General features: G+C 36.3%; 3 protein-coding genes across 3 annotated transcripts; 1 reads left to right on the top strand and 2 right to left on the bottom strand.

Moving 5' to 3' along the window:
* Positions 1–1,298: 1,298 nt before the first annotated feature.
* LOC147284546 (uncharacterized) lies at positions 1,299–5,411 on the top strand. Its single transcript, XM_086245699.1, has 2 exons — positions 1,299–2,003; positions 2,088–5,411. Exons 1-2 carry the CDS (start codon positions 1,299–1,301, stop codon positions 5,409–5,411), a joined length of 4,029 nt encoding a protein of 1,342 aa, XP_086101825.1.
* A 1,085-nt stretch (positions 5,412–6,496) lies between these two features.
* On the bottom strand, positions 6,497–14,621 carry LOC147284545 (putative B3 domain-containing protein Os03g0621600). Its single transcript, XM_086245697.1, is given in 16 exon segments — positions 6,497–6,555; positions 6,635–6,755; positions 6,757–6,785; positions 8,539–8,812; positions 8,948–9,153; positions 9,268–9,538; positions 9,587–9,928; positions 10,380–10,494; positions 12,336–12,472; positions 12,575–12,687; positions 12,766–12,810; positions 12,890–13,039; positions 13,125–13,398; positions 13,495–13,622; positions 13,893–14,292; positions 14,514–14,621. Coding segments are annotated over 16 exon segments (2,727 nt in total). The 5' UTR covers positions 14,577–14,621.
* Positions 14,622–17,444: 2,823 nt separating this feature from the next.
* LOC147284544 (B3 domain-containing transcription factor VRN1-like) lies at positions 17,445–20,504 on the bottom strand. Its single transcript, XM_086245696.1, has 8 exons — positions 20,400–20,504; positions 19,441–19,697; positions 19,196–19,332; positions 18,828–18,991; positions 18,385–18,655; positions 18,162–18,290; positions 17,928–18,073; positions 17,445–17,681 (listed from the first exon to the last, which is right to left on the bottom strand). The coding sequence occupies exons 1-8, from the start codon at positions 20,502–20,504 to the stop codon at positions 17,445–17,447; spliced, it is 1,446 nt and encodes a 481-aa protein (XP_086101822.1).
* Positions 20,505–21,366: the final 862 nt, after the last annotated feature.

The following is a 21,366-nucleotide window of genomic DNA, read 5'->3' as shown; positions in this document are numbered from 1 at the left end:
ATTTTCAGCTTATTGATCTTGAAAATGGCTATTTTATTGTTAGATTTCAATTGGAAGAAGATCGGCAGTTTGTTTTAACAGGTGGACCTTGGGTCATTGCTGGAAATTATTTGACTATTCAAAATTGGAGGCCTGGGTTTAATCCTTTTACTGACACTGTGACTCATATGGCTGTCTGGATTCGAGTGAGTGGTGCTCAGATGGAATTCTTTAACACTTGGGCTATGAAGAAAGTGGGCAATGCCCTGGGAAAGCTGCTCAAAATTGATATACTCACAAACTCTTGTTCTAGAGGTAAGTTTGCTCGCATTTGTGTTGAGCTTGACCTTACTAAGCCCCTTGAAGCCTATATTGAGATTAATGGAATTTGGTATAACTTGGAATATGAGGGTATGCCGCAAATTTGCTTCCATTGTGGGAGGTATGGTCACAAGCAAGAGGGTTGTGCTTGGAATAAGGCTTCTGAAGCTGAAAATATGGAGGTTGGTGAGGGTGCTGTTAACTCTGGGGATACTACAATTAATGAACCTGTTCCTGAGATGGTTCCTGTTAAGTCTCAGGAGGTGGTTGAGGAGCCAATTCATGGTGTTTGGATGCAACCAAAGCATAGGGGAAGAAGTAAGAAGGCTTCCGGGACTAGCTCTGCCGGTGGGGATAAGATAAAAGTTCAAGGATCTAGGTTTAATGCCTTAAAATCTAAGGAAGCTCAGGAAGCTGTTGAGTCTGTTGTAGGGTCTGTCCCTGCTAACTCCACCTCTGGTAAGGACAAACCTGTTTTGGGGAAGAAAGTTTGGTCCCCAAAAAGCAAGAAGGCAATTACTGAAGAGAGACCTCATCTTTCTGATATATCTAATAAGAAGGGTGGGGGAATTGGTGTTTCTCAAAAGGGAGGCGCCTCTGTGAGTGGCACTAAGTCTATTTATTCTGAAGAGGAGGTTCAAAAGCTCAGGAAGACCTTAAGTGCTGCTTTCTCTGGTTTTTTGGGGCAGGGTCCTCGAGTGTGTAATCCTATTATCACTGAGGCTTATGTTGGTCCCAACTATGAGGAGAGCATTGTTGTCTTTGGCCATCAACCTCCTGATATTAGGCCTGATAAAGGGATTTGCTCTATGGAGGGTGTAGATATAAGTGACACTAATTTGTCTTATGTCCCTGAATCTCAGGAAATTGGTCATGGAGCTGTTGGAGCTCAGTATGGTGATATGCACATTGACTCTTCTCATCATGAGAAGGGTGGTGTTGCTTCTGTTTGAGGTTTATCCTCTTAGTTTTCTACCTCTCTCTTATTTTTAATGATGATGAATATTATTTGCTGGAATGTTAGAGGGGCTAAGAGGTCTTCTTTCAAGAATTCTTTTCAGGATTTAATCTCTAATAATAAAGTTGATGTTGCTGCTATTTTTGAGCCTAGGATTAGTGGTTCTAAGGCTCTAGAGGTCATCAAGAGTCTTGGTTTCCCTAATTTTGAGGTAGTTGATGCTCATGGCTTCTCTGGAGGCATTTGGTTATTATGGAGTGCCAATGTTGCTCAAGTGGATGTCATTCACTGCATGGATCAAGTTCTCACTGTCTCATTTTCTGGGCCTGATGGTTCTATGTGGCTTTTTTCAGCTGTGTATGGTAGTCCCTGCATTAGAAAGAGAGCTTTTCTTTGGCAGGTTTTAGATATTATAGCTTCTAATCATAATCTCCCTTGGCTTTTGGCTGGGGATTTTAATGAAATGGTTTGCAGTAGTGAGAAGAATGGAGGTTCTCCCAACTTTCGAGCTGGTGGTTTCAAAGACTGGATTCACAAATGGCAGTGTATTGATCTTGGTTTTGTTGGTCCGTCGTTCACCTGGAAGGGAAGAGATAATGTTGGTAGGCTTGTTTGGGAGAGGCTTGATAGGGCTGTGAGTAATGATTCATGGAGATTGCTTTTTCCTGAAGCTTTTGTCAAGCACCTTCCCAAAACTTCTTCTGACCATTGTCCTATCCTTATTTGTTTAGATAATGGTCATTATGTTGATTCTAGAAATAAGCCTTTTCGTTTTGAAAGCATGTGGTTGTTGCATGAGGGTTTTAAGGACTTTCTTCAATCTGTCTAGGCTGCTCATGATCTCGACTTATTTAACAAGCTCTCTGTTGTGACTATTGATCTTAAAAAGTGGAATATAGAGGTCTTTGGTCATCTTTTTCACAGGAAAAAAAGGCTCTTGGCTAGGTTAGGGGGAGTTCAGCTGGCTCTCTGTACTAATGCTTCTTCTTTTCTCCTAAATTTGGAAAGTCAATTGCAAAATGAGCATAATGCAATTTTAGATCAAGAGGCTGCTTTTTGGAGGCAAAAATCAAGAGTAAAATGGCTTCAAGATGGTGATAGAAACACTAGTTTCTTTCACCTCTCCACTGTCATCCGAAGAAGAAGGAATAAAATTGCAGGGCTGCTCAATGCTAATGGTATTTGGGTCACTCATAAAAAAGATTTGCAGGACATTGCTGTCTCTCATTTTAAAACCCTTTTTATGGATTCGGATGTTAGTGTTTCTGATACCCAACTCCCTAATTATTTCCCTTTTATCCCTAGTTCTGAGTTGTCTTGCATTAATAAGACTGTTACTGAAGATGAAATTAAATCTAGCCTTTTTTCTATTGGTGCTTTTAAGGCACCTAGCCCTGATGGCTTTCCTGCAGGCTTTTATCAGAATCATTGGGAAACTGTTGGGCCTGATATTGTCAATATGGTCTATAACTGTTTTAGCACTGGTTCTATCCCTCAAGGTCTTGGTAATACTCTTATTGCCCTTGTCCCCAAGATTTCTGGTCCTCAGTTGATCTCTCAGTTCAGGCCTATCAGTTTATGCAATACTTTATATAAAGTGGTCACTAAGATTGTGGTGAGTAGGCTTAGACCTCTTATGCAAAAATGGATCAGCCCCTGCCAGGTTAGTTTCATCCCTGGAAGACAGATAACAGATAATATTTTTACAGCTCAAGAAGTCCTCCACACTTTCAGAAGTTGCAAGGCTAAGAGAGGTTTTCTAGCTTGGAAGATTGATCTTGCCAAGGCTTATGATAGGCTCAAATGGTCTTTCATTCAAGAGACTTTATTAGAGGTTGGTGTTTCTGGTAACCTTTTAAATCTCATAATGGATTGTGTTGCTAAAGTTGATTATCAATTAATTGTTAATGGTGAGTTAACTAGTGCCTTTCAGCCTGAGCGAGGGATTAGACAAGGTGATCCCCTTTCACCTTATCTTTTCGTTCTTTGTGTTGAAAAGCTTAGTCATCTCATTATGGATTCTGTTGGCAAAGGGGAATGGAAGCCTGTGCATGTTTGTAGAAATGGTCCAGCTATTTCTCATTTGTGTTTTGCAGATGATATTATCCTTTTCTCTGAGGCTTCAATGAGGCAAGCTAATGTTATTAAAAGATGTTTGGATCAGTTTTGTTCCGTCTCTGGTCAACAAATCAGTTTTGAGAAGTCTAGATTGTTCTGTTCTCCTAATACTCCTGTTGGTCTCGCTAAAGCTATTAGTTCTCATTGTGGCAGTCCCTTGACTAAGGATTTGGGTCGTTACTTAGGAGTGCCTCTTATTCACTCCAGAATTACTAAATTCACCTATAAGGAAATTGTTGAGAAAGTGCAGTCAAGGCTTGCTTCTTGGAAGATTAATAACTTATCTCTTGCTGGGAGGGTTACTTTAATTCAATCTGTTTCTTCTTCTATTCCTATCTATGCTATGCAATCGGTTAAGCTTCCTGTTTCAATTTGTGATAATATTGATAAATTGAATAAAAGATTCTTGTGGGGTTCTACGGATTCTAAGCGGAAGGTCCATTTAGTGAAGTGGAGTCAAGTTTGTCTTCCTAAAGCTATGGGTGGGCTGGGTTTAAAAAGAATGAGATTGATGAACACTGCTTTACTCGCTAAGCCTGGTTGGAGGATCCTTCATAATGATGATGGTTTGTGGGCCAGAACTGTCTCAGCTAAGTATTTGCAAGGTAATAATTTGGCTATCCTCCATGAGCATAAGCCTGCTCCTTCTTCTTCTTCTTCTTGGAAGGGAATGCTTGCTGGGGCCTCCCTCCTTAAGAAAGGTTTGTTTTGTAGGATTGGTTCAGGTACGCACACTTTATTTTGGCATGATAATTGGACTGGTTTTGGAAAATTACATGTTCACGCGTTAATTCCTCTTGACTCTGTTCATTCTGAGGCTAAGGTGGTTGATTTTGCTATGAATCAGAGTTGGGATATTCCTAAGCTTAGAATTTTTCTGCCTGAGGATTTGGTTCAAAAGATTGTTGCCATTCCTTTTTGCACTTCTGAGAGTTATGATGATAGATGGATTTGGGGAAGTTCTTCTGATGGCATTTTCTCAGTCAAGTCTGCTTATCATATTGGTCTTGGGGATGATGGTTATGAGAACTGGCAATGGTCTTTCATCTGGAAGCTTGTTGTTCCTCCCAAAATTAAAACTTTTTTGTGGTTGCTTTGTTTAGGTAAGCTTTTGGTCAATGAGCAGAGGTGGAAAAGAGGTTTTTGCCCCATCCCTGCTTGCAGTTTTTGTGGTGCTTCTATGGAATCCATTTCTCATGTCTTTAGGGATTGCAGCAGGGCTATTTTGGTTTGGAGAAGCCTTTGGATGCCCATTCATATTTTGGATTCCCCTGGCATTGAGTTTTCTGATTGGTTAAAGATCAACTTGACTTCCAAGAAAGTCTCTCATGGTGGGGTTGCCTGGAATGTGATTTTCTGTTTTGGTTGCTGGTTACTTTGGTTTTGGAGGAATAAAAGGATTTTTGAGCCTGATTTCTCCTTCCCTGGTCAGCCTGAAGTTTGCATTAGGACTGCTGCTTTTGAGTGGTACAATACTAATTTTGCTTCTGCTCCTCAAAAGATTAATTCTCAGTTGATGCTTTCTTGGACCCCTCCTCCTGTTGAGTGGATTAAACTGAATGTTGATGGGAGTAAAAGTGGGCCTCTTGGTTCAATTAGTGCTGGGGGTGTTCTTAGAGATTGCAATGGTTGTTGGGTTTCAGGTTTTGCTGCCAATCTTGGTAGAGGTGAGATTTTATCTGCTGAGCTATGGGGATTATTTCATGGTCTTTGCTTGGCTTGGAATAGTGGTTATAGACATCTTCTTGTTGAGATGGATTCTGCTTGTGGTGTCCATTTGGTGCTTCATAATGATTGTATAAATCACCCTCTTGGCTCCTTGATTGCTTCCTGCCAAGATCTCCTCAAAAGGGACTGGACTTGCTGTTTATCTCATATCTACAGGGAAAGAAACTATGTTGCTGATAGTCTTGCTACTTTTGGTCATTCTCTGGATCTGGGTCTGCAAATTTTTAACCATCCCCCTTCTTGGTGTGCTCAGACTATTTTTGAAGATTTTATAGGCCTTTCTTGCAGTCGTTCTGTTTTTAGCTAGTTAGTTTTTTTTTTTTTTTTTCTCTTGGCCTTTGGCCCTCCCTCCTACCAAAAAAAAAAGAAAGACATGTTTTGCACACCAAGTACTGCCACTAATTAAAACATGTTTGCAACAACCATTTCACATTCCTATCTCCTCCATTGCAAGTTGGTATCGTGTTGCACGGTGGCTTTGCTGTTCAACTCCATGGTATCCCAAAAAGAAAAAAAGAAAAAAACCCAACAAAAATTAATTCTAAATGCTTAGTTGCCTTCTCACACAAAACATAACCAAATTTCAATATATACCTTCGCAGGTCCCTCATCATGGCTTGAACATGAAGGGATAAACCCTTCAGCAGTAGTAACCAAAACTTGCTCTTTTGTTAAAGGATCTATCAGCACTAGTCATGCTCTCAGTAATCAATTTCATTAGTCTCAGATGGCACATCATTTGCTAACACAGTTACATTAAAAAAAGAAAAAGAAGAGAATAATACACTAATTTGCTTAATCAACGTACGTCTCTAAAAATATAAACTTCCAGTACAATGTCATTTAACTTGATGAGCTCAAATATACAAACATCCCCTTCTCTTAAACAATTTTCCTTGGCAAATGAAGACCAGTCATCAGAAATCTGAATGATCATTGCCTATAAGCAATCAAATACACAGGCCCCACGATAAATATCTCCGACCGAAGCATCGCAGTTTGTTTCTTCTCTTTAATGTAACTCTTTTGAAAAACTGGCTGGTACATGCTGCATCAAATAGATACACATAGTAGAATATAGTCACTATATAGTGAGGATGAATTATATATGTGAGGATGAATTATATATATTAATGCAGATGATTTAGAGCTAGACTTTGGAAAATTGCAGAGGTCTTGTAGATGCATTGATGCCATTACTATTAAATATGTTCTCGTGATCAAAACAAAACCAAAGACAACATGTATACAAAATGTGTGTGTGTGTGTGTGTATAAGTAATTAGCTTGAGTATATATTTATGTTAATCTGAAGAAAAGTTGTACAAATTATGTAGTCAAGGATTATGACAGGTGCTTGTTGGAATGAACTTGTTGGCAGCTTCAAGCATCCTCAAAGATGAAGGCCTTTCTCAGTAACCTGCCCACCAATCTTCCACATTTTGTACTTGCCTACAGCAAAAACCAACAAAACAAATCAGATTTCCTTAGCCTCAATTTTGCAAATTTCTCATTCTCATGGACGGCTTACCAATTTCAACTTTAACATCGCCACTGTCTTCGTCTGGACACTCTGCATGAGTTGTGGTGCCAATTTTACAATTCATGGTGCCATCAGATTCAATTTTATTAATGGGGCTTTTCTGTTTTTTAAACTTGATCAATTTCTCCTCTGCCATGGCCTGTCTTCCCCCAGATTTGCTTAGAAAAGAACAAAATATGTGTAGGTTATAATGCAGACAAATTAAATGGAGCACAAATTCACAGTCAACAGATTTACCAGGTGACAAGGGGCAATTTGCATCTCTGTTATTCGGAAAAAGACAACTTCGAATAAAAGTTTAATCTTGTCAATCAACATAAAAGCACACACATCACCAACTCTCAAATCATTGTCCCTCACAAATGCCAACCAACCATTCTGGAAAAGGGCTCATGATTTTTCATATCTGAATTTAACAGACCGTGTTGTTCCATTCGAAACCCGAAGGATGACGTTATCAGCAGGTGTCATAGTTTTACTTGGCCACGTCATCGCATCGAGTATCAGGTTCTCACTGGGTTAGAACCCCTCATCGCCTAATTATCCTTTTAAATTTTGTGGGTTTGGATTTTAAGGATTTCTTAATGTAATATGGAAATAAAGATAAAATTTCAAGAAAAATACTTGGATATTCATAAATGAGTACTAAGTTTGTTATTACAACTAATCACATGAGTCTATAATGGGGCCCACCACTTTCTCTTTTATAGCGAACTCTATTATAAACTCATGTAATTAGTTGTGAGAATAATCTTGTACTCATTTCTGAGTACCTAAACACTTCAAATTCCAATGGGTTCAGCTTTATAGTCCTTAACAATTAACAAAAAAAAAAACAAAAGCGAATCTAGCATCCAGAGCCCCTCTTTTAATCATACAGCAAAAAGTGATATTTGAGCTCTCCAGAGACCCTTTTAAGTGGCACTACATTGCTTATTCATGGTCGCTAAAAATGTGAACTTTGAGTATAATGTCATTTAACTCGATGAGCTCAAAGATGCAAACATCTCCTTCTCTTAAACAATTTTCCTTAGCAAATGCCGGCCAGCCACCACAAAATCTGAATGATTGCTTATGGCTATAAGTGATCAGATTTACAGGCCACAATCTATCTCCCACCTGAAGTGTCGCGGTTTGTTTCTTCTCTTTAATGTAACTCTTGGAAAAGCTAACTGGTACATGCTGCATAAAAAGATATACATATGGTTGAATACAGTCACTGCATGTAGAGAATGATAGTGAGGAAGAATGACATATTAAATTATTAATGGAGATGATTTAGAGCTAGAGTATGTAAAAGTGCAGAGGTCTTGTAGATGCATTGATGCCATGTCTATTACATATGTTCTCGTTATCAAAACAACCATAGGTGACGTGTATACATGTATATAAGAAATTAGCTTGAATATAGTATTTATATTTGAAGAAAAGCTGTGCAAATTATGCAGTCAATATATGATTATAACAGTACCACTTTTGAGCCCTTCCAAGCTGACCCCAGAAAGACTTTGAAGAAGGGATTCGTTGGGATGAACTTGTTGGCAGCTTCAAGAACCCTCAAAGATGAAGCCCTTTGAGTAACCTGCCCACCAAGCTTCGAGTACATTTTGTACTTGCCTACAGTAAAACCAACAAAATATAATCCGCTTTCTTTAGCCTCAATTTTGGGAATTTCTCATTCTTGTGACTTACCCATTTCAGCTTTAACTTCACCGCCAAATTCATTTGGATTGACTTGATTAGTTGTGGTGCCAATTTCACAATTTATGGTGCAATCAGATCCAACTTTGTTGTCTTCCCCCAAAAATTACAAAGAAAAAAGAAAGAAATTATGTGCAAGTTATAATGCAACAAATTAAATGGAGCACAAATTTACAGATGAACAGATTTACCTGGTGAAAAGGGCCAATTTGCAGCTTCTGTGGTTCGCGAAAAAACAACTTTGAATGAAGGTTTAATCTTATCAATCAACATAAAAACACACACATCCCCAACTTTCAAATTATTGTCCCTTGCAAATGCCACCCAACCAGACAGGAATAAGGCTCTTGATTTCTTATATTTGAATTTAACAGACCATGTTGTTGTTCCATTGGAAACCCCAAGGATGGCATTACCAGCAGGCTTCTCAATAAGATGTCTCTTGGCAAAATCTAGTGGCAAATTCTAAAAACAAGGGAAAGCAGGGGAAACAATAAGATATTTTTTGAAGAGAAAATATATATGATATTGCTCTGAGAGAGACGAATGTACAAGCTTGCTTAGTACCAAAAAACAGTGTTATAAATATAGAAAGCTTACCAAAAAACTTTGTTGGATATAGGAGGGCTGCATAGCAACCTTGAAATAAGGGTTTTCAGATTGGAAAGCATTAGCTCTCTTAAGAGCTATAGCCTTTTCACTTGTATCCAATGAAATCATCCTCCCAAGAACCTGATTGCATCTTCGTTTTACGAATCTTTGAGTGCTAGATGAACCTCCAGCATCTTTTCTTTCTGGAAAATCATCTATCCCTGTTTAAATTATTATACGATATTACAGAAACAATATTGCTGTATGCCTGCATCTTAATTTTTGTGGCAGAAAACACTAAGATAAAAACAGAAAAACAAAGCAAATACATTCCATACCTTTCATTTCTGTTTTAGGCCAATGTGAATATTTGTTGTTCATTGACTTCTCAAACATCATTTCACAAGATTGACTGTTTCTTGGTCCATTATGTGGAATCACATTTTGTAAGTTGATGCTGCTCTCTGCTCTACTACATGAACTTGTTCTGTTCTTTTTGTGAGGCTGAGGACATGGATTTGCCAATGGAGATTTCTCCCTTTTTTTCGGAGGTGGATGAAAATCCTCTAAGATTTCAACAGAATCATCACACAATGGAGACTTCTTGCTTGTTTTTGAGGATGGTAAAAAATCCTCCAAGATTTCAACAGAAACATCATCTTTAGTTGCTTCCATCTGGGGCATTGTTGGTTCCCCATTAGAGTCTGCAGGCTGGTCGCAATGGTTGGAAGTGATTGGATAATCAATCTCGGTGGTGCTTCTATTAAATATGCAAACTTTGAATTTAGAACCCCCTTTATATCCAAAAACCAGCAAGTCACCACAGTCTAGAGAGTAAAACTCGGAGAACTCTGGCCAACCCTTGTCAAGCCAAGCCTCCTTGTCGGATTTTTTCAGTTCAACTTGCCATTCTGACCCACTTGGAAGCTTAAGATATACTGGATTTGATAGATGTTTTCCATATTTCCTCACAAACATCTTAGGAATTTTCTGCACAGAGATGTTAAACTAAATTGAAAGAACATTTTCTGATCTTTTTGTGGGCAAGAAATGAATCATCATTTCATCTCAACAGTAGCATATAACTATAATAAAAATCAAGTTATGATTAAATTATAGTGTTTCACCTTTCAAGCTATTAGCTAGAAGGACTGTAAAACCCCATGATGAGTTTTTTTTTCCCCATTGTTCATAATCTGAGACTTCCATTATTTTTATTTGAGAAATTAAATTAGCATATTGCACAAAACCAACCCTACAAAATACACCAAGTCAAATACAACTCTCGCTAGAAAATACCATTTTACAAATATATAGTACAGATTGTGTAGCAAACATAAACTGCAGAGAGCATTGTTCACAATTTTTGTTCATGTCACATATAAACATTGGAAAATGGAGTTATGCAGTAACATAACATTATAGAGAGAGAGGCACTTACAAGTTTGCTGTCACTTAAAGTGTCCTCCAGAATAATCTTAAGAAAGTGAGGAGTGGTAGCAGAAATCATTGGCCGGCCATCAATTTCCCCGCGAAGAGAAGCCATCGTTGAAGCACTTCAAAAACCTTAAGATGTTTCAAAGCTTTTGCCAATTATCACCAGTTTCACGGAAGCTGTAAAGTTTAAAGGTTGTTTATGTTAGAAGATGAACAGAGGTGTAGATTTTTGAAGGTTGGTTAATGTTATCTAATGATGGTAACTTCTCCATAAAGCTCGACACCCAATCTTAGTTATGATTGCTACCAACTGAAGAGTCACTGCTCTGATTAGTCAATGCTTGCTTTTAATTTTTCTTTACTTCTAGTTCTTGTCTGTAAAGCTCTTTTTTAATGCTTGAACAAAATTAAGTTAATTAACTATCGGCAGTTACTTTTACGTGGATATACGTCTTAATTTTTTGACGCAGCGTAATACACCAGTAAAAGAGATTAGGAAAAATCAGCGTTAATCCTAAGAAAGAATCTGGAGGCCACCAGAGAAAAGAGAGAAATCTCAAAGTTTTCTGATTGAAAAATGATAATAATGAATGATACAAACAGCCAAAAAGGTTGTTTAAATACGTTCAGAACCCTAAACGTTCGAAATTCAACGGAAATAAAAATGGAAATAAAGTGCAATTTAGGAAACTTATTTAAAAATACTAAATTGCTTATTTGAAGCCCTAAACGAAAGAATTTGGCCAAAATAGGCCCTCGACCATCGCCTGTGGCAAAGACTTGGATTTGTCTAGTCGTTCCCTTCGAATCGGTATATCATGAGCCCATTTCTGACACTGAGCCAGGCTGAAGCTTGTTACTTTTTTTGGCCTTCTGGCAGTCGAATTGTTGAATTAACCGTTCTGCCATTTGTTCTACATCATTTTTATTTACCAAAAATTACATATTTGGCAGTTTAGTTTATGTGGAATATTATATAAGGAGCCACATGGCAGTAAATGAGAAGTCAGCCAATTATAAGGGGACTAGCAGTCCATGTAGCGGTACCATAATTGGAAGATATATAAGAAATATATGAATAGTTGAATTAATACTTTGCATTAATAGTGGTTTATAATAATAAGTAGATAACAGATGAGAGAATGCGAAGTGGGGTGAAAGAAGAGAAGTACCACTCAGGCACTCACAACGCATTTTCAATTACTTCCTAGTTCCTTTCATGCTATTAAGGCCTCGTTTGATGCATATGATAGAATTAGATAGAATAAATAGCTAAATTCATGTGTATTTAAGGAAGATATCAAACGATCAAACAATGAAATTTTACACAAGATTGTGGCAAAATCAGATAAGTAACACATAGAGTAGAGATATTAGTTTTAAATTGTTTTTACTATTTTAGTAATATAATAGTGACTAAATTAATCCCTGAAATTTTGTATAGAAAAAATAGAAGAAGCATAGACATAAAATCACATTAGAGATACTTTCTACTTTGTAGCTCAAGTGATTATATAAAATTGGGACGCTAGCAAAATTTATAAGATTTTTTCTGTGCGTTGGTACCATTTTGCAGTTGAGTTTTAACTTATGAAACAATGGGGGAAGTGAAGGCACTAGCAGACATGCACAGAAGGAAAGGCTGAGATGGAGGAAGATTTAGATTACTTGGGTAGTATATGATCTCATAAATTCAAGATTTACAAGATCAGAAATATTTCAACAATAACAATTAACAGAAAATATAAAATGACTCTAGTATCCAGAAACCCTCTTTAAATACACCAAAAAGTGGTCCATTTCCATAGCAAAAAATAACAATTGAGCTCAGCACACCTCTTTAACTTTGCTTAACCCACGTCTGAAAATGTGAACTTCCAGTACAATGTCATTCCTCTGGATGAGCTCAAATATGCAAACATCTCCAAATCTTAAACAATTTTCCTTGTAAAATGCTGACCAGCCACCACAAAATTGAGCTGATAATGACTTAACATTACGAATCAAATTCACAGGCCACGATCTATCTCTGACCTGAAGCGTCACAGTTTGTTTCTGCTGTTTAATGAAACTCTTGGCAAAACTGCTTGGTACAGACTGCATAGATAGATATATATGTATACATAAGTAATTAGCTTGGATGTGGTATTTATATATGTTTGAAGCAAGGTTGTATAAATATGTTGTCAATGACCCTACCACATGCACCAGATGGGAGGACCTCAAAGAGACTCTGAAGGATGGATTCTTTAAGACGAGCTTGTTGGCAGCTTCAAGATCCCTCAGACCAATCTTCAACATTTTGTGCTTGCCTACAGTAAAACCAACAAAATATAATCTCATTCTCATTCTCATTCTTGTGGACATACCAAATTCAGCTTTAACTTTACCTCTGAATTTGTTTGGATCGGCTTGATTTGTTGCAATGTCCCAAGCTGAAAATCAAAAAGCTTATGAATAAGTGTGGTCATTGTGTATATACTAAATTCACACCTTAACACATTCCTCACTCACTTGGAGACAGGCCACCACTGCCTTCAATTGCAAGAGAAGGATCAACAGAGCTGGACATGCCAATTTGACAATTTGTGGTGCAATCAGATTCAACTTTAATTATGGGGCTTCTCCTTTTCTCGACCAGATCAATTGCTCCTCTCTTATGCCCTGGAAATTACAAAGAAAATAACAATAATATGTGTAAGTTATATGCAGACATAATGGAGCATAAATTCACAAATTATCACACTACCTGGCAACAAGAGGCAATTCGCAGCTTTCATGGTGCAGAAAAAAACAACTTCAAATAAAAGTTTAGTGCCCTTAATCAAGGTAAAGACACACACATTACCAACTTTCAAATTATTGTCCCTTACAAATGCCCTCCAACCATACTCGAATCGAGCTTTTAAGCTTTCATATTTGAACTTAACAGACCAAGTTTTTTTTCCATTTGCAACCCGAAGGAAGACACTACCAGCAGGCTGCTTAATAAGATGTCTCTTGGCGAAGTGTGATGGCAAACACTAAATATAAAGGGAAAGACAATAAGAAAAAATTTCAAGTGAGAGAGTATTAATAATTATGCGCTATTAGAGAGGAAGTATCGATAGAAATCTTACTAAACAACTTCTGATATATGAGGGTTTCAGGGCAATCTTGAAAGAAGGTTTTTCAGATTTGAAAGCAATATTAGCTCTCTCAAGAGTCATAGCTTTATCAGTTGAAGTCAATGGATTCATCCTCCCAAGAACCTGATCATGTGTTTGATTTAGGAACCTTTGAGTGCTAGACATGCCTCCACCTCTTTTTATGGGCATATCTTCCCCTGAAAAAGATAGTAATGAGATATTTCAAAGACCAGAGATTAACAGCACTGCATATTATTAATTGTTTTGGTAGAAAACACAATAATGCAAAAAATAAAAATAAAAACTAATTATGATTTCCGTACTTTTCATTTCTGAATTAAGACGTGGAACCACACTATGCAAGTTGATGTTGGTCTCTTCTCTACTTGAACTTGTTCTTGTTTTCTTTTGAGGCCGAGGACATGTTAATGGAGATTTCTGCCTCGTTTTTGGGCATGGTGGAAAATCCTCCAGAATTTCAACAGAATGATCATCTTCTTTGTCTTGGGTTTCTTCTACATCGACCTTTGTAGCGGGATAGTCAATCTCCATGGCACTTTTATCAAATATGCATACCTTGAATTTCGAATTCCTTTCATATCCAAAAACTAGCAAGTCTTTGTAATCCAGAGAGCAAAACTCAGAGAACTCTGCCCAACCCTTCTCAAACCAAACCTCACCATCGCTTCTTTTCAATTCCACTTCCCATTCTGAACCACTTGGAAGCATAAGGCATACTGGGTTTGACAGATCTTCTCCATATTTCTTCACAAATTTCTTGGGAATCCTCTACACAACAGTATACATGCCATGCAGCTGATCATCAATTAAAAAAAAATACATTTTCTAATCTTAATTTTGTGGGCGAGAAATTAATCAATCATCTGAGTAACTTAATAGCATAACTGCAGCAAGCATCTTTACACATCCACACATACACACAAGCGTATAGAAGGGTACATACGTACTTAGAGAGAGAAAGAGAGAGAGAGAGAGAGAGAGGTGCTTACAAGTTTGGTGTACCTAGAAGTGTCGTCCAGAATAATCTTGAAAAAATGGGGAAGAGAAGCCATTGTTGAACTTCAAAAAGCTCTGAGATCACGTGTTTCAAAGCTTTTTCATCACCAATCTATGGATGGACCAAACTCCAAAGCTCCAGTTTTTGGAAGGTTTGTGTATGTCTGGGTTTAATTGTATTTTCAGTACTTCTCTGCTTTTTTTTGGTCAAAGTTCAGTACTTCTCTGCTAGAAGGATCCTTGTTAATTACTACAAAAATGATACCTTATCTAATCGAAGATAAAAACTTTACTTATATGATTAATTTAGTATTCCAATTCAATTATATAATAGACACATATACTCTTATAATTTATCACATAAATTTTTTTTTTAATTTCAAAATAAAACATATTTTATGTGATGTCAAGTTAATTTTTCCTTAATTTGAATAGTTATTACTTTTTAATTGGTCATAAATCGATTCACTTACATGTATGTTACCTAATTTATGTATTATTAATTGCGAATTCAATCAGATGCGAACAAACAAACGTGGCGGCACTTTTTTACAATTATCGAACACTACATCGAGCACTCGGTGATAAATATGAATGTCCGCACCTGAATGAGTCTGTTATTAATTGTGCATATGATATTACCTAATTCATGTATTATTATATGAGTAGACGGGTTTATAACTTGACTTAATTATCGATTTATCACCCAAAACTGTAACTCATTCCCACTTTGCCACCTAAAAGTTTTTTTGACCCAGATTACCATCTGTAACTTACATCCGTGTCTCATTATACCTTGTTCCGTCAACAATTCCGTTAAAAATGATTATCTGGCCATTAATGCTGATGTAGCGGGCTAGATGTGCACCACGTGTCACATCTATTCTTGTATTTTCTTATTTTTTTTATTTTCCTATTTTTATAACTTTGAAAATTAATTAAAAATAGCTCCGAACGTAGAAAAATACACAGAAAATTCCTACTGACTTGTCTTGACTAGTACTAATTTACTATGGGGTCAAAATGCCAATTTTCCCACTAAAAATTTTCAGAAAATTTAGAAAGTCCAAATTTATTTTTAGAAAATTAAAATATTCTAGACTCTTTGGAAATTTATAAGATAATCTCCCGAACTCCAAAAAATATGAGGTCTGCACCGTTAGTCTTCTAAAAAATAACAATACCTTTCTCGTGAACACTTGCTACCCAAAAGACCTCTCGGTCTTAGAGGAAAATAAATTTTCCTATAAAATAAATTCTAGAAATATTCTAGAATTTCTGTAAAGTCTCGAAATAATTCTCTAAAACAGGCTTTTGGTAATTTTCAAAATATTTTTGAGAATTTGTCCAAGAGTTTACGAAAATTCTAGAATTTATTTAATAGAGGGAAATTTATTTTAATTTTTTAGAAATAAATTTGGACTTTCTAATTTTTTTTGGAAATTTTTAGAGGGCAAATTGGTAATTTAACATAATAGTAAATTAGTGCTAGTCAAGACGAGTCTGTAGGAATTTTTCGTATATTTTTCTAAGTTCGAAGCTATTTTTAAAGTTTATAAAAATAAAAAAATCTAAAAATCTAAAAATAAAAGCAAAGATGTGACACGTAGCGCACATCCAGCGCACCACATCACCATTAACTGCCAGGTCATCATTTTTAACGAAATTGTTGACAGAACAAGATAAAATAGGACACATATGTAAGTTACAGGTGGTAATTTAGGACAAAAAATCTTTTAGGTGGCAAAATGGGAATGAGTTACAATTTTGGGTGGTAAATCGATAATTAAGTCTTATAACTTCAAGATTTTTAATTTTAAATATTAATAATTATACACATATTATAACTCTAATAGGTCGATCACATCGACATATGGTGTTATTGTCAAACACAATAATTTTCCCACAACCCAATACTTAATTAATTGCTTTTTAATTTTTTCTTTTAATTTCTTAATGCTCGTTTTTAAGTTATTGATTTCCCACTAAACCTTTGGGCCTGCAAAATTTGCTTTGAGTTGTGGTGTTATGTATTTTTGGGTTCCGGATTCCTTCTTAGTTTCTTCAATAAAGCTTTACTTAAAAAAAATAAAAACCTTTGGACCTTGTTAATGATAATTATGATTAATTTAAAAAAAAAAAAAAAAAAAAAAAAAAAAAAACCAACCTCTATAGTGATAGGCTAAGATAAAATGGTAAAGTAGTCTACCTTTATTTTTTATTTTTTTTGATAAAATGGTCTGCTTTTTTTTTTTTTTACCAATATAAAATGGTCTGCTTTAATTGGTAATCTAATGTTGTTATAGAGAATGAGAATAATTATTCTGATAAAGAAAATATAGGCGTGGTATAGCTTAGGAAAATATCTCAATGTGATTATATGAAATGAATCTTCAATAATTATATATTTTAATAGATTGATCATACCATTATATGGTGTTACAATCACACACAATAATTTCTTCTTAAATAGATTCCAATATAACATATGTGAGACTCCAAACAATGACGGTAAAAGTTTAGTTATTAAATAGGGTGAATTACACTTTGCAACCTTCAAGTATAAGTCGCTTTTCACTTTGGTATCCAATGTTCAAAACATTTCATTGTGAAACTTAAAGTTTATGAAAATTGTAATGTGTCCGTTTTGAACATCGGATATCAAAGTGAAAAATGGCCTACTTTAGGAGTGTAAAGTGTAAATGACCTTATTTAAATAAGTAAACTTTTCAATTTCATCTGGTATGATATGAATATGATGAATCATTACTAAATTGCATTAGAAGCTCAGAGGCCCTCAACCACTAGTGAGTTACCACGACTCCAAAGGGTTCATCTTTATAGCCTTTAACAATTAACAGAGAAAAGCAAAATGTGATATTTGAGCTCACCAGAGACCCTCTAAATGACATTACTTTGCTTAATCACCCTCTAAAAATGTGAACTTTGAGTACAATGTCATTTAACTCGATGAGCTCAAAAATGCAAACAACTCCTTCTCTTAAACAATTTTCCTTAGCAAATGTAGGCCAGCCAGCAGAAATTCTGAATGATTGGTTATTAGCTATCAAATTCACAGGCCACGATCTACCTCTGACCTGAAGCATGGCAGTTTGTTTCTTCTCTTTAAGATAACTCTTGGAAAAGCTAGCTGGTACATGCTGCATAAAATAGATATACATATGGTAGAATATAGTCACTATAGAGTGATAGTGAGGAAGAATGATAAATATTAATGGAGATGATTTAGAGCTAGAGCTTATAAAAGTGCAGAGGTCTTGAGGACGCATTGGTGCCATTTCTATTGCATATGTTCTTGTGATCAAAACAACCGTAGACTATGAGTATACATATACATGTGTAAAGCAAATTCGTATAAATTATGCAGTCAATAATTATAACAGTACCACTTTTGAGAGCTTCGAAGCTGACCCCAGAAAGACTTTGAAGAAGGGATTGGTTGGAATGAACTTGTTGGCAGCCTCAAGAACCCTCAAAGATGAAGGTGTGTGAGTAACCTGCCCACCAAGCTTTGAGTACATTTTGTACTTGCCTACGGTAAAACAAACAAAATATAATCAGATTTCCTTAGCCTCAATTTCTCATTCTCCGGGACTTAGCAATTTCAACTTGAACTTCACCTTCAAATTCGTTTGGATCGACTTGATTAGTTGTGGTGCCAATTTCACAATTCATGGTGCAATCAGATTCAACTTTGTTTATGGGGCTTCTCTCCTTTTTGACCTGATCAATTGCTCCTCTGCCATAGCCTGTCTTCCCCCAAAATACATAGAAAAAAAAAAACAATATATGTGTAAGTTATAATGCAGACAAATTAAATGGAGAACAAATTCACAGATTTACCTGGTGAAAAGGGCCAATTTGCAGCTTCCGTGGTGCGCGAAAAGACAACTTTGAATAAGCGTTTAATCTTGTTAATCATCATAAAAACACACACATCACCAACTTTCAAATTATTGTCCCTTACAAATTTAGACCAACCATCCCTAAATCGTCCTTTTGAATTTTTATATGTAAAGTTAACAGACCAAGTACTTCTCCCATCCGGAACCTGAAGGATTACGTTCCCAGGCTGCTTCATATGATGTTTCCTCACAAACTCAGATGGCACATTCTAGAAAAAAGGGGGAAAACAGAAAAGACAATAAGAAATATTTTGAAGGAGTAGAATAATATTTGCTTTGCTTAATCCTTTTTCACACTGATCTCTATAAAGACAAGTTAGCAGAAGCTGTTATGGACCAGCAAGGTGTTCTATAGAAACTTAGAAAGTTTACCAGACAAGCAGTACGGAGATAACTGGGCTGCATGACAACCTTGAAGGAAGGGTTCTTAGATTTGAAAGCATGAACTCTCTCAAGAGCTTTAGCTTTTTCACTTCTAGTCAATGGATGCATCCTCCCAAGAACCTCAGGTGTTTGTTTTGGGAATCTTTGAGTATTTAACGAGCCTCCGCCATCTTCACCTGTTAAAGATTATAACAGGATATTTCATGAATAGTAATTAACAATGCAGTTTGTTAATTTTTTTGATAGGAAACACAATAAAGTAAAAAAAAAAAAACTAATTATGTATTCCATACTTTTCATTTCTGGTTTAAGATGTGGAACCCCTTTTTGCAAGTTGGTGTTGCTCTCTGCTCTACTATTTGAACGAATTCTCTTTTTTTGTTGAGGCCAAGGACATGGTGATGGAGATTGCTGCTTTGTTTTAGGGAATGGTGGAAAGTCCTCCAAGATGTCAACAGAAGTTTCTTCCAATGGAGATTTCTCCCTTGTTTTTGGGCATGAAGGAAATTCCTCCAAGATTTCAACAGAAATATCATCCTCAGTTGCTTCCATTTGGGGCATTGTTGGTTCCCGAGGAACGTCTGCAGGCCGGTCGCAATTGATGGAGGTGATGGGATAATCAATCTCTGTGGCACTTCTATCAAATATGCAAACATGAAATTTGGAATTGCCTTCATATCGAAAAACCAGCCAGTGACAGCAGTCTAGGGAGTAAAACTCAGAGAACTCTGGCCAACCCTTCTCAAACCAAGCTTCACCATTGCACTTTTTCAGTTCCATATGCCATTCTGCACCGCTTGGAAGCTTAAGACATACTAGATTTGATAGATCATTTCCATATTGCCCCACAAATTTCTTAGGAATTTTCTGTGCAGAGATGTCATGCTAAATTAAAAGAACATTTTCTGATTTTTTTTTTTGTTGGCAAGAAATGAATCGATCGTTTTATCTCAACAGTATCATAACATTAAAAGGAAATATAAGGTATAATTAAATTCTAGTATTTCAACTTTCAAGCTCTTAGCAAGGAGTTCTGCAAGTTGGCATGCCTAAAATTTTTGAAACAAACCCCATGATAAGTTGCATTCTTTCCTCTGTTTAAAATCTGAGACTATTGCACAAAACCAACTGTACATAATACACCAAGTCCAATACAAGTATACTACATTATTCATGTCACAGACTCACATATTAGTATTGGAAATTATAAATTTTACATGCAGTACAGCTTATGTAGCAAATTAAACATAACCAACAGCAAGTAATGTTCACAGTCATTATTCATGTCACATATAAACATTGGAAAATATAGAAGAGGTATAGAGATAGAGATAGAGTAGATAGAGAGAGAGAGAGAGAGAGAGAGAGAGAGAAGAGAGAGAGAGAGAGAGGGAGGGAGGGAGGGAGGGAGGGAGGGAGGGAGAGAGAGGGAGGGAGGGAGGGAGAGAGAGAGAGAGAGAGAGAGAGAGAGAGAGAGAGAGAGAGAGAGAGAGAGAGAGAGAGAGAGAGAGAGAGAGAGAGAGAGAGAGAGAGAGAGAGAGAGAGAGAGAGAGAGAGAGAGGTGCTTACAAGTTTGCTGTCTTCTAAAGTGTCCTCCAGAATAACCTTAAAAAAATGAGGAGTGATAGCAGAAAACGTTGGCCGGTCATTCATTTCCCAGCGAAGAGAAGCCATCCTTGAAGTACTGAATCGAAGGCCTAAGATGTGTTCAAAAGCTCATGGAAGAAGAAAACTGAGAATTTTTTAAGGTTGGTTTTATGTTCTCAGCTAGAAAATCTCCCCCTTAATTTTGATGACTTTACTGGGGAGGTGGATTCTAATGCTCCTCTGCCAATTAATGATGGTAAGTTGGTAACTACTCCACTAAGCTCAACACGCAATCTCAGTGGCTCTGCTGGTCAGCTTCCTCTGTTTCCTTTTGGGAGGAAATTACGGGGAGGCAATTACGTAAATGTTGCACTTATTATTTGTTAAAAGTTTTATTTTTGTTTACAAATTTTTTTAAATTATATATTATTCACAAATTTTTTGATATATTTCATTTTAATTCAAATTGGATAAAATTGAATAATTATGCTCCTCAATTTTGTACTAATGAGTTGAGTTTAAGAAATAAAATTATTCATTTTGAATCAAAATAAAACACATCAAATAATTCATAGGTCAATATAAAATTTTAAAAAAAAATTTATAATCTAAATCAAGATTTAACGAATAAGAACGAATAATAAGTGAACTATTTATGTAATTTTCCGAACGTTTTAATAGTCTTTTGTCTCGTAGTTAATGAGTTCAAGAGTTAAGAGTGTACATTTCTCTCTGTTGGGACTTGTGCCATTTCTCTCTCTTGGGGTTTGTATCTCTAGCCTTTGGCGATCGGGTTGTACCTTCCTTGGGCATGTTTATGTTTGGGTTTAATTGTATTCTTCATTACGTCTCTGCTAGAAAAATGATCCTCTGTTATTTTACCAAGAAAAAATTGATCCTCTGTTATCTAATTGATGATGGTAATTAATACTCACCAAAGCCCGGTAAG

This window comes from Dryas octopetala, chromosome 5 (genome assembly GCF_963921425.1).
Source record: "Dryas octopetala chromosome 5, drDryOcto1.1, whole genome shotgun sequence".
Taxonomy (NCBI): Eukaryota; Viridiplantae; Streptophyta; class Magnoliopsida; order Rosales; family Rosaceae; genus Dryas; species Dryas octopetala.
Note: the sequence above shows the minus strand (reverse complement) of the source record. Positions and strands in the feature narration are given on the sequence as shown.